Source organism: Trachymyrmex cornetzi, unplaced genomic scaffold (assembly GCF_001594075.2).
Source record: "Trachymyrmex cornetzi isolate Tcor2-1 unplaced genomic scaffold, Tcor1.1 scaffold67, whole genome shotgun sequence".
Taxonomy (NCBI): domain Eukaryota; kingdom Metazoa; phylum Arthropoda; class Insecta; order Hymenoptera; family Formicidae; genus Trachymyrmex; species Trachymyrmex cornetzi.
This window is the reverse complement of record NW_017299992.1, coordinates 2,024,735-2,037,922: the sequence shown is the minus strand read 5'-3', so window position 1 is coordinate 2,037,922 and position 13,188 is coordinate 2,024,735. Positions and strand designations below refer to the sequence as shown.

Genomic DNA, 13,188 nt, shown 5'->3' with positions numbered 1-13,188 from the left:
TATGTGCACCTTCACTGCACTGTAGTACACATCGGATGAGATATCAGAACAAATTTTTATTTTGCCTTTTTCCCTAAAAAATCGCTCTGTACGAGCCTTCAGGAATCTTTTCTGATTACAAATATTGTAATTAAAACGCGATTCATCCAGTTATTTTAGCCGTAATTTCAGCATAAAGAAATTCGCCTTCAACTAGAGATCTAATCTCCTCATAGTCTCTTCTGTCACTCCTGTCGACCCTTAAAACGAATTTTAAAAGGAATAAAAATATAAAATATAAAATTTTATTTGTTAGAGAAATAAATTAATTTTATAATATTATTTAGTAATAAAATTCTAAATTATTAAGTCAGCAATTTGCATTAATTTTACGGTAATAATTATTTTATATCTTTATTTACTGGTAGAACATTTTCTTATCCATAGATCTGTTTTTTATTCCTACACTAGACTGCACTAGAACACTCTTTCTCGCTTTCAATAAATAATAAATATATATATCTATTTCATTTGAAGTTCCAAAAGTGTACACTTGTTCAGTTACAACAAACAGACCCTATTAATTATTAAAGAAAGTAAAAAAAAAGTGTACTCTGTTATTTAGAAATATATATGCTTTGTTATTTGTAAATATATGAATATATGTATGAAACACTGTTGAAATGTGACAGAAGGGACAAAAGATAGCCGTATCCTCTTCCGAGAATCCAAAGTCTCTAATCACGCTCGCGCAAACTACGTGCCCGTGAAGAGCGGCGCTTTATGATCAGTCCGGCTTTTGAAGAAATATGGCGGATGTCGAGGTGAGCGAGTCACGTGGAATACGAGAAAATTCTTGTATTACTTCAACGTCGCTGCGTTATTATAATCAATACGTTTTGTTGTAGCTAGCAAAAGCCTTGAAGGATCTGCCAAATCGAGTTCAGACCGCCAGTAAGAAGGAGCGGCGTGAGATTCTGCAAAATGTCGCCAGCGTATTGTCAAATCCCGGTAAGGAGATCGCGGGAGACACGTATTATTTTTTGATGAGAAGTAAAATGACACTTACGTACGGTGATGTTATGAAAATACGGGGACAGATTCGTTTTTCGACACCGCCGTCGATTCGTCGCTCTGTGATTCATGCATGATTTTGACAAGACTCACTCATTTGTTTGGAACAAGATCTGGAGTAGTTTATTTACACTATGTCTTTTTAATTATTTTACCAAATATCTTTCTTTTTTTATCTTAGTTTTCAACTGTTTAAAATCTAGCCGAAAGATTATCATTACAAATTATATGTATGATATGCATGAGAAGTTTGACAACTCCACCAGTAATTATTTCGTTAAACATTATTAAAGACATCTAACATATTTTTATCGAAATTATTATTATGTAACACGTGTGATATAGAAAAAATATATTTTATATATTTTAATCAAGTAATTTGCTGCAACTGTTAATGGGATTTAAAATATTTCCATTAAGTATTGTCAAAGATATCGTGATATATTTCTGTGAAAATTATGTAACAAATATTTAAAAAATACATTTAATATATTTGAATCAAGTAATAAGTTTGTTGCAACTGTATTGTATTCTATATAATTTAGCTCGATTATAACAGCATATGAAAATTTATTTTCTTAAAACAGTGTATAGAATATTTTATAAATGAATATTTTATAACATCGAGTTATATATATGATTTTTTATAAATAATTTTTCCACTTCAGAAATTAATTTCATATATATGTTAAATCTTAATAACATGCTTTTCAATAGTATTCTTTTAATAGCATGCTTAATTTATTATCTGTGAAATAAATCAAAATCTCTTGTTTATCTTTTAGATTGAGGAATTTAGATTTGAAGAATTTAGATTTATTTAAATATCGTTGGACTAATTACAGCTTAAAAATATTAAATATATGAATGTAAATTCTTCATTTCTGGTATCAATCTGAAGGATATTCAATCCTGAAGTGGATTTGTTATTTTCTTACAAGAAAGTAATAAATAAAATATTCTATGTATATAATTTGATTGATTTTAGGGAAAAGATATAACGATATACAACACCTATACCTAAAAAAATTTTTGTTGATGTCATGAAATTATATCTACATATTAGACTACATTGGAAATTATAAATTATTTATATATGAGAGCTATGAATTATTTATTACAGGCATTAATGACAAAATTGTTAATGGAATCTGTAAGGTGGTATCACTTACTCTACATAGATATAAAGATAGTACTTCTCAGTCCTACGTGAAAAACCTAATTGTAGAATTAATTAAACAACAACCAGATGCTACTATCAAACATATGACAACTGTAATTTCGGAGCAAGCTACCTGGCATAAGAATGTGGTTGCAACGTAAGTCGAATTCAAGAATAAATTTTCTATCAGTTATCTACTTACAATAATATTTTTCTAAAATGGTTCTTTTAGCTTGAACACTGCTCTAACTGCGTATATCGCATTAAAGTGGTCAACTTCACTTATTTTTCGTGGATATCACAAACATTTAACTCAAATGGATGAATCTTTAGCAAAGCTCATTGAGGCACAAGCAAATTTATCTGCTGCAGCTTTAGCGTCTGCAGATAAAAAACTTGCTAACAAGGTGTATACGTTACTCGCACACGAATGGGAAGCTATTATAGATATAGAACCTTATGTTGAACATTTAATAAAATTGGAGCTTGGTAATGGTGTAATTATTTTAGCCAGTTTACTTACAAAATATTTAGTTGCTACAAAAAGGAGTGATTTGGTGGAGCATTTGAAGGTAAGCGAGACAAGGGTATACACACACTAATTTTTTAAATAAATTTTATATATTGTGTTTTTTGCTAAATTTCAGACAAACATGATAGATGTTTTTATAAAAGTGACGATTAGTTGTAAGAAGAAACCAGATTTGTATGTAGTCGATGCAGCAGTGCCACTTCTTCGGAGATTGACTCATGAGGAATTCAAAACTCAATTACTTCCCGCTTTACAAAAAGCTATGTTGCGAAATCCAGAGATCATAATCGAATCAGTTGGGCACATTTTAAATGGATTGAGTCTTGACCTGAGTCAATATAGTCAAGAAATAAGTAAAGGGTTATTTGCCAATCTACATTCTAAGGAGGATTTAGTCCGAGATGAAGCAGTTGAAGCGTGCCGCAAACTTGCTATACAGTGTTCCGATACGACATCTGTGGAAATATTGTTATCGTCCGTATTTGCAGTATTTCACGGATCGGAGGGTAAACTCACGGTCGCTACACATAAGATATCTGTTCTGCAAGGTGCTGGCAATCTCAGTTACAATGTAGCTTCGGGTAGCAGCGTACAGAAATTAGCCGAAACTTCTTGTGAGCATTTTGTTAAAGTGCTCGAGACCGAAGTTCACGAGAAGACACTGATACACGCTCTCGAAATGATGGCACTGTGGTCAAAGAAATTCTCATCTAATGTACCAAAAATTGTTGTAGATGCCTTTAAAAAGGGTATGGCGGCGAAAACGTCCACTGCTGCAGTGCGTACTGCCTATATCAAGTTATTCTTCTCGGCTCCCGCTTCTTCGTACTCGGGCGTGATAGCACCGATTCTTGCGCAGGCAATAACAAGAGCTACTCAGCAATGCGCGCAACCAGCGGCGGTAACTGAAGGCCTGGTCGCTTCGTATTTGCTACTCAAATTCGTATTAGCTGACCAAGTGGAGAATGACAAACAGAGCGTGCTGTGGAATGCAATAGACGAACAAATATTCTTTTCCGAAAAATTTCTGTCGACGTGCAGCGACGATATTTTGTACCATCTTATGTTACTCTGTGAACGTCTTATCACTGAATTCTCCGATAAATTGAACGAGAAAGCTCTAACTGGGATTCATCGAGCGATCGTGTCTTGCGCCACTGCCCCAAATTCTACGACAAGACAACGGTGTTCTCCGTTAGTTAAGAAAATTATGACCGGTTTGAGCACGTATGCGCCAGCGCAGGCGTTGTTAACAGAGTTTAACAAATTTTTGGAAAACGTTAAAATCAGATCAGAATCGGATAAAGAAAATAAAGAAGACACCTCAATGGGAGAGATTACTGGCAGGTGTCTCGCTGATGGATTGTTTGCCATATGCTCAGGTTCCTTCTTATTCGAAGCACATACCTATCAAATGACCAGAGATGCTCTGCTTCCATCTCATCACCCGGCGCTGCTCAAAGCCGTACCAAATTTATGGTTTAAAATTGCCAAGAATTACAATCTCGTACCAAAGGATTTCTTACGTACCTACAGCAACGAAGTGAGGAAGATGTTAATCCAAAATTATAAACCGGTGCCGAACTACGAAAATGCACTTATAAAAATCGTATCACTTGCACCGGACGCTTTTCTACCCGCTCTAGTGTCGAACGTTACGAGCAAACTTGATGATCCAGAGATCTTACGAGTTACCAAGGACGAATATTTCACGTATCTTACTCCCGAGGGAGAGCTTTACGATAAGAGCGTATTGCCCGTTAATGATGAGAACGATATCCTTAGTTCTATGAATATGAAAAGAGAAAGTAAAGTTTACTCGTTCAAGGAACAGCAAGAGGAGCTTCAACTACGGCGCGAGTTATATGAAAAACGAAAGAGAGAAGGCAAGATAAAGGAACCAAAGTTGACGCCTAAACAAGAAGAAACTATAAAGGCACAAATTGCAAAGGAGAATGGTATTCGCAAAAGATTAACCGAATTGAAAGCTAAGATAGATAACACCGTGTCCCTAGTAGCATGCTCGATACGCGGCAATCAGCAAGAGTTGTCTTTGTACTTAAAGGATCTTCTACCAACCATTTTGAAGAATCTAGGCTCTCCACTGGCAGCACCCGAGATGTCGGAGCTTTATGTATCTCTTCGCCAAACAGTGACGATAGATAATAGTGCGATTCTAGGTGACCTTATTGCTCACGTTACGCTGCGACAGTTGCAACCGCAGTGCGACTTGGACCAATCTTGGGAAGAGGAAAATTTAGATGTGGCGGTTAAAAGAACGTTGAATCTTATACATGCAGTGACGATCAAGAAGAAGGAATTGTTCACGGCGCCTGCGTTCTGTTATGTTTTTCCCTTTATAAGGAAGACTCTGACATCATATAAGGATGAGGGCATGATCGTACAAGGACTGCAATTGATTCAAGAACACGCTAGGCAGAGAGGCAGCACTACCGATTTGAAAGATCTCAGACATCCTAGACTTTTACCACGCAAGCAAATGTTCGATTTGCTTATTGAACTTATGGAGACCACCACGAGCCGAGTGCAGTCTCATGCAGTAGCGACTTTGCTAGATGTCGCACAGTCTGGTAGCGGTCAACCGGGTACGGCAATCGCCACTAGCGAAGACATAGACTCGTTGATTGGCGCATTACAGAATTCGTTATCGACCGTGAGAGACGCGGCTCTCAGAGGATTGACGGTGATACGACAGGCCTTCCCGTCTCAGAAGGAGGATCAAGATCAGCTCAATAGACTTACAAGAAGAGTGTGGATCGCTCAATTTGACGTAAACGACGAAAATAAGATCCTCGCTAACGAATTGTGGAACGCGGCTGACTTTACGGCGCAAGCGGAGGTCCTCTGCGAAGAGCTGATCCAGGATATCGCTCATCCAGTCGAGCCGGTGCAACAAGCGGCCGCACACGCGCTAGCCCAGAGCTTGGCCAACGTGCCGCATCTAACGCCAACTGTGTTAGATAACTTGTTACAATTGTATCAGGAGAAATTAGCTATGATCCCACCAAAGTTGAACGATTTTGGTCGTGTCATCGAACAGCCGATCGACACGTGGGGTCCTCGGCGCGGAGTAGCGCTCGCTCTCGCTCAAATAGCGCCACTTCTCACCGCCGACACGGTGCATCGACTTATCCAATTTTTCGTTCTAACTGGACTCGGTGATCGAAATCAATCCGTACGTACTGAGATGCTTACAGCTGCCGTCGCAGCGGTCGACCTTCACGGCAGTGCGAACATTACGTCGCTGTTACCAGTTTTCGAAAACTTCATGGATAAGGCTCCAAAGATCGGCAGTTTCGACTCGATCAAGCAATCGGTGGTGATCCTCATGGGATCCCTGGCAAGACATTTGGACAAAAACGACCCGCGAATCAAGCCCATTGTGATGCGCCTCATTGCAGCGCTCTCTACGCCATCGCAGCAAGTGCAGGAAGCCGTAGCCAATTGTCTGCCACATCTGACGGACGCCATTAAGGAGGACGCACCGAAAATTGTAGATAATCTAATGGATCAGTTGCTGAAATCAGACAAGTATGGAGAGCGTAAGGGTGCAGCATACGGACTGGCAGGGCTTATCAAAGGTATGGGAATTCTAGCGCTGAAGCAACTGGACATCATGAGCAAACTAACTCACGCTATCCAAGACAAAAAGAACTACAGACACCGCGAAGGTGCATTATTTGCGTTCGAAATGCTATGTACAATGCTCGGAAGATTGTTCGAGCCTTATATCGTTCACGTACTGCCACATTTGCTGTTGTGCTTCGGCGATTCGAGTCAGTACGTGAGAACCGCCACCGACGACACTGCCAGAGTAGTTATGAGCAAACTTTCTGCCCATGGCGTCAAACTCGTTTTGCCAAGTCTACTGGCGGCTCTGGAAGAAGATTCGTGGAGAACAAAAACAGGTAATTAAATGCAATATCGTTTATTCTGTTAATAATTAAGTAAGGGTAAAGTCAATTATACTGAGATTTAAAATTCATGTATCTTATTTTTTTTTTTTTTTTTTTTTTTTTTTTTTTTTTAAGGATCTGTCGAGTTACTTGGTGCTATGGCGTACTGTGCACCAAAACAGTTAAGCAGTTGCCTGCCGAGTATCGTCCCAAAATTGATAGAAGTGCTCAGCGATTCTCACACAAAAGTACAAGAAGCCGGCGCGGAAGCGCTCAAGGTTATCGGAAGCGTCATCCGCAATCCGGAGATTCAAGCTATCGTGCCTGTGTTGCTAAAAGCGCTACAGGATCCCTCACATAAAACCGCGACTTGCTTGCAAACGTTACTGGATACGCAATTTGTACACTTTATTGATGCTCCATCGCTAGCTTTGATCATGCCTGTTGTGCAACGCGCGTTTCTCGATCGTTCAACGGAGACCAGAAAGATGGCCGCGCAAATCATTGGCAATATGTACTCCTTAACAGACCAGAAAGATCTGACTCCATATCTGCCGACTATTATTCCAGGTCTGAAGACAAGTTTGCTTGATCCAGTGCCCGAAGTACGTAGTGTATCGGCGAGAGCGCTGGGTGCAATGGTACGAGGAATGGGTGAGTCTAGCTTCGAAGATCTGCTACCTTGGTTGATGCAAACACTGACTTCCGAAACTAGCAGCGTCGACAGATCCGGAGCTGCTCAAGGTCTCTCCGAAGTGGTGCGCGGACTAGGAGTCGAGAAACTTCACAAACTTATGCCGGAGATCATTAGTACCGCAGAGAGAACCGATATCGCTCCCCACGTGAAAGATGGATACATTATGATGTTCATATACATGCCGAGTGCATTTACCACAGAATTCACTCCATATATTGGACAGATAATCAATCCTATATTGAAGGCATTAGCCGACGAGAACGAATACGTGCGAGAAACTGCATTAAGGGCAGGACAACGTATCGTTACACTTTATGCTGATTCGGCTATAATGTTATTATTACCGGAACTGGAAAAGGGTCTTTTCGACGATAATTGGCGTATCCGATATTCATCTGTGCAACTATTGGGCGATCTACTTTACAGGATCTCTGGTGTATCGGGCAAGATGTCAACCGAGACCGCGAGCGAAGATGATAACTTTGGTACAGAACAATCACATTATGCTATTATAAACGCTTTGGGTGCGGAGAGGCGAAATCGTGTTTTGGCCGGACTATACATGGGACGATCGGACGTGGCTCTTATGGTCCGTCAAGCAGCTCTCCACGTTTGGAAAGTAGTGGTAACGAATACACCGAGAACGCTGCGAGAAATATTACCAACGCTGTTTACTCTTTTGCTGGGATGTTTGGCGAGCACGAGTTACGACAAAAGACAGGTAGCCGCTCGGACGTTGGGCGATCTCGTTCGGAAATTGGGAGAACGAGTATTGCCAGAAATCATACCGATTTTGGAAAAAGGTTTACAGAGTGACCAAGCCGATCAGCGTCAAGGAGTATGCATAGGTCTGTCAGAAATCATGGCGAGCACCAACAAAGATATGGTCCTTACCTTCGTCATCAGCCTCGTGCCAACAGTGAGGTAAGTATAATCATCTTTAAAACGATAACAACCAAAACGTATGATCAGGCATTTAGATAAGGAGATCGTAATCCTGTTTTAGAAAAGCACTGTGCGATCCGTTGCCGGAGGTTCGACAAGCTGCTGCCAAAACTTTCGACGGCTTGCATTCCACGGTGGGTGTTCGCGCCCTCGATGATATATTGCCGGCAATGTTGACGCAACTGAACTCGCCCGACCCTGCAGAGGCAGAGAACACTTTGGACGGTTTACGTCAAGTGATGGCGATCAAGTCGCGCGTTGTATTGCCGTATCTAGTCCCACAATTAGCCTCGCCGCCGGTTAACACAAAAGCACTGTCGATACTGGCCAGTGTGGCAGGTGAAGCATTGACAAGATTCCTCCATAGGATTTTACCAGCATTACTCACTGCTCTTTCTAGTGCGCAAGGAACGATAAACGAACTACAGGAGTTAGAGTATTGTCAGGCTGTTGTTCTTTCCGTCACCGATGAAGTAGGCGTCAGGACCGTGATGGATCAGTTAATGGAAGCCACGAGAGCGGAAGATCTCTCGAAACGGCGGAGCGCCGCAACATTGCTTTGTGCGTTCTGTCGTGACACTCGCGCCGATTATAGCCAGTATGTCCCGCAATTGCTTAGAGGTTTAATTCACTTATTCACCGATGAAGACAGGGATGTGTTACAGATGAGTTGGGAGGCACTTACAGCCGTCACGAAGGTAAACATATAGATTGAAATGCATGATAATTCGAACATTAAAATTAATATAACGTATACAAGAATATGAAAAATGTTAAAAATAAATTATATTATAATAATTCATTCTTAAAATAATATTAACATTTTTAATTGCTCTTTCAATTGTTTTACTTCTTACAGACTCTTTCATCTGATCAGCAAATAGCGCACGTACAGGACATTAGGCAAGCCGTTCGGTTTGCGGTGTCTGATTTGAAAGGTCAAGAATTATTACCCGGATTTTGTCTTCCCAAGGGAATTACACCGATTTTACCTATCTTCAGAGAGGCAATACTGAATGGTTTGCCGGAAGCAAAGGAACATGCAGCTCAAGGACTGGGAGAAGTTATAAGATTGTCCAGTGCGGCCGCGTTGCAACCGAGCGTCGTACACATTACCGGTCCGCTTATCCGAATTCTTGGTGACCGTTTTAATTGGAGCGTTAAAGCAGCTGTTCTCGAGACGCTTGCTATATTACTTGGGAAGGTTTGTATTGATTGAACATAATTTTTGTCATTACTAAGATTTTACATCTTATATTATATGGTTTGCAAATGAAACGAAGACCGCATATAATACATTGTCTTTTAACATCCTAGTAAAGCTTCTTCTGATTCGAGATTGTTGTTTTACCTTGCTTATAGGTTGGCGTTATGCTGAAACAATTTTTGCCGCAATTGCAAACTACATTTTTAAGAGCTTTGAACGATAGTAATCGGCAGGTCAGATTGAAAGCAGCTTATGCTCTTAGCAATCTGATTGTCATCCATACACGTGTCGATCCTTTATTCACTGAACTTCACACTGGTATCAAAACAGGAGATGATCCAGCGATAAGGTACTTCCGAACTGTGGATATATCCTTCGAGTATTGAAACGTTTTGCAAGAATTTATAATATTGTTCGAAATACAGGGAAACAATGCTGCAAGCTCTCAGAGGTGTACTGACCCCGGCTGGCGACAAAATGACTGATCCCATGAAGAAACAGGTATTTGCAACGCTCAGCAGCATGCTTGGTCATTCAGAGGATATAACGAGGAATGCAGTCGCTGGTTGTTTCGGCGCTCTTTTGCGATGGTTAACTCCAGAGCAATTAGCGGTGGCATTTAATGATCATCTCTTATGTAAGTTCACGAGGAATATAATATAACTTAAATTGACAATAATTATTTACAATAATTATTAATATACAATTGATATTCGATTAGATAACGATGTTAATGCCGACTGGGTGCTCAGGCATGGACGTTCAGCTGCGCTTTTTGTAGTGCTAAAGGAATCACCTGACACGGTATATAATCCTAAAGAGAAGGATCGTGTTTGCACAGTGATGCTTTCCTATTTGGCTGCTGATAGAGTACAGATTGTTATGAACGGCGTACGAGCGTGTGGATATCTATTTCAGTATCTTATGAATGAATCGCAATCAATACCACAGCAAATTTTGTCGCCTTTTGTGAGGGTAAGTTCGAGAAGAACATTTGTTATGTCTATATATACAGGACTCAATAAATAAATTGCTGGTAATGATATCTAAAAAGACACGTAACATGAAATATTTAACATTAAGCATAATAATTATATCTTATAATATTAAATCAATATCACTGTAACTTTTAGTCGATGAATAATAACAGTAACGACGTGAAGCAACTACTCGCCCGAGTTTGCATTCATCTCGCGCGTAACATACCACCTGAAAATATGTCACCTGAACTGCTCAGGGCACTTCTGCCAATGTTGGTAAACGGTACGAAAGAGAAGAACGGATATGTCAAAGCGAACAGCGAGCTCGCACTTATCGCGGTGCTTCGGTTGAGACAAGGCGAAGAAGAACACCAGGTTAGTTACTATTTCCTAATATCGGTACAAAACTTATTTAATTTTTTTTTAAGTGATTGTCTTTCTTATATGTAATTATTTTTTTTATGTAGAATGTTAATAATAGCCTTGTCACCTTCTTTCAGCGCTGCATGGCCTTCTTGGACGCTGGCGCAAGAGAGTCTTTGTCCGACGTGGTCAGCAAAGTATTGCGTAAAGTTCTCTCTCAACCAGAGGGCAAAATAGAGGAATTAGATGATACGTTACTCACGTGAGAGATATTGTACTTCCCGGGGCTTATTACGCACTATACCCGTTCCAATAATCGTATTACCCGTCATTATTCGCCCGACCCCTATAAAGAAGAGAATTATCGTTCATGTATCAGCTGCATTATGAACAAACTAGCTCGTTCAACATTGTATCTCGATAAACAATTAAAGAGCGTGAAGCGGAACTGTCGCTCGATGACGTTCAAGTTACTTAAACTAAGATGTCCTGAATATATCAAGCGATTCGAACCAGAATTGTACATACTTTTACGAAAGATGTTTTCTATGATTCATATAACGGCCGCCTGACATCTAACGCTCTCAACGTCGATAATCGCACCAGCGTTTTTCCACTTAAAAGATCAGAGGTGACAGTCTGTATCTATTATCGAGATTTCTTTGTGTTAAAGAAGAAACAAGATATATTATTTAAGTTCTTACGTTTTGTTCATAATTGCATTTATGTTAAACACGATCACATTATGAAGTTTTTTATAGACTTAACACGGTTGTACTACATATACGTTATATCAAAAATTAATTTTTTCATTTATTGTAAGAAAAAAATATTTGAAAATCTACACGATTAACTTGTAGAAGCCAGCTCACAATAATTCGCTCATATAACTACGAGGCTGTATAGGAAACGCTCGCTTGCTTCTGTTAGATTTATTTATTTTGTTTGCACTTTCTGTACTTTTGCAAATGTATAAACTCGTTTACGTATTAGCAGAAGTGGTACCATTTGCTTTAAGGGTATAGTTGCGTATTTGAATTCTTTTAGCATATATAGTCGATATTAAGAAAGAACAGAGAGTGCAAGAGTAAGCCAAACGATGGGAACCTTTTTAGTTAAAGGTGTTCTCTTGAGAATTGATTGTTAATATAAATTATTTTTAACATCTCATTTTTTTATACGGATAATTTTTCTATATTATTGCCTTTATAAAAAAAATGTGACGAAGCGTAGTAATAATAAAGAGATGTCTTAAAAATTATAGAGAAAGAAATATAAAGGATAATATAAAAAAATAATTAATAGTGATTGAAATTGAATATATATTATCATTTCTATACCAGCGACGTTGTTACTTGTGCAAATATTTGAAAGAATTGTATGTAACAAAGGCAGTTCTTCGGTAAAAATATCTACTCACAGAACTCTAACAATAATATATTACATCAATATTATAATTTCTAACACAACAATATAAATGTAATATAACACATGTTGTATATAACAATTACATTGTTGAATAGAAAATTATAACATTGATGTAATGTTACCGTTAGTTTGTGTTTTGTAGATAATAATTCAACATTTAAAAAATTTCGGCGCTCGGTACAATCGTCGAGCTAGCTAATCGTTTTGACAATTTCCATTTTTCTGTACCTAGTCCTGAAAAAAAACAACTATTCTGGAAGAACCCCCCGGGATGTGATTGTAGGAGATGCAAGTAACGCAAAACTTATTGAGAAAATTTACAATGTGGCTTTATTATTGTAATATTGTGTTTTTCATTTATTTATATATATATATATATATATAAAATAACGTAGATTATGTTTTAGAATAAAAAAAAGTATCGATGTTGTTGATAGAAATATGGACGGACTTGGGTATGCCTAGATCTATCCAGCTGGAATGCTTGATTTAGCCGAAATAAGGATCTATAGTTTGCGTAAAGATTGTTAAATCAGCTCGAGCTACCCCAGAACGCCATGGTACTCTTGGCTCGATCATTGAAGTGTCTTCGGTACAGATTCCGTAAACGCATCGCTCCGCATTTACCGACTTTCGCGACGTGCAATCCACTTTGCATCCACGCTGCCACATGAAAACAAACACGTACTAGACAATCTCAGGATTTTGTATTTTTATATGATTTTTATCAATGGGCCCGACGTTTACTTACGTGATGCAATTACCGGCAATTGTTCTCTCCCTAGAGTCGAAGATCGCACTTCGTCTCAGCGCTATAACGCTTCATTCGACGAACATAAAGACGGGAGCGAAACGGATCGGAGGCAGTGATATGATGAACCAGAAGTATAAGCACTTCACTTCA

General features: G+C 39.0%; 1 protein-coding gene across 1 annotated transcript; it reads left to right on the top strand.

Annotated features, from left to right (window-relative positions):
• Positions 1 to 721: 721 nt before the first annotated feature.
• l(3)80Fj (lethal (3) 80Fj) lies at positions 722 to 12,120 on the top strand. The gene is made up of 13 exons (XM_018517206.1): positions 722 to 803; positions 888 to 990; positions 2,177 to 2,372; positions 2,448 to 2,787; positions 2,863 to 6,676; positions 6,800 to 8,285; positions 8,368 to 9,004; positions 9,166 to 9,510; positions 9,669 to 9,862; positions 9,939 to 10,150; positions 10,235 to 10,488; positions 10,647 to 10,868; positions 10,994 to 12,120. The coding sequence occupies exons 1-13, from the start codon at positions 789 to 791 to the stop codon at positions 11,120 to 11,122; spliced, it is 7,947 nt and encodes a 2,648-aa protein (XP_018372708.1). The 5' UTR covers positions 722 to 788; the 3' UTR covers positions 11,123 to 12,120.
• The last annotated feature ends 1,068 nt before the right edge of the window (positions 12,121 to 13,188 follow it).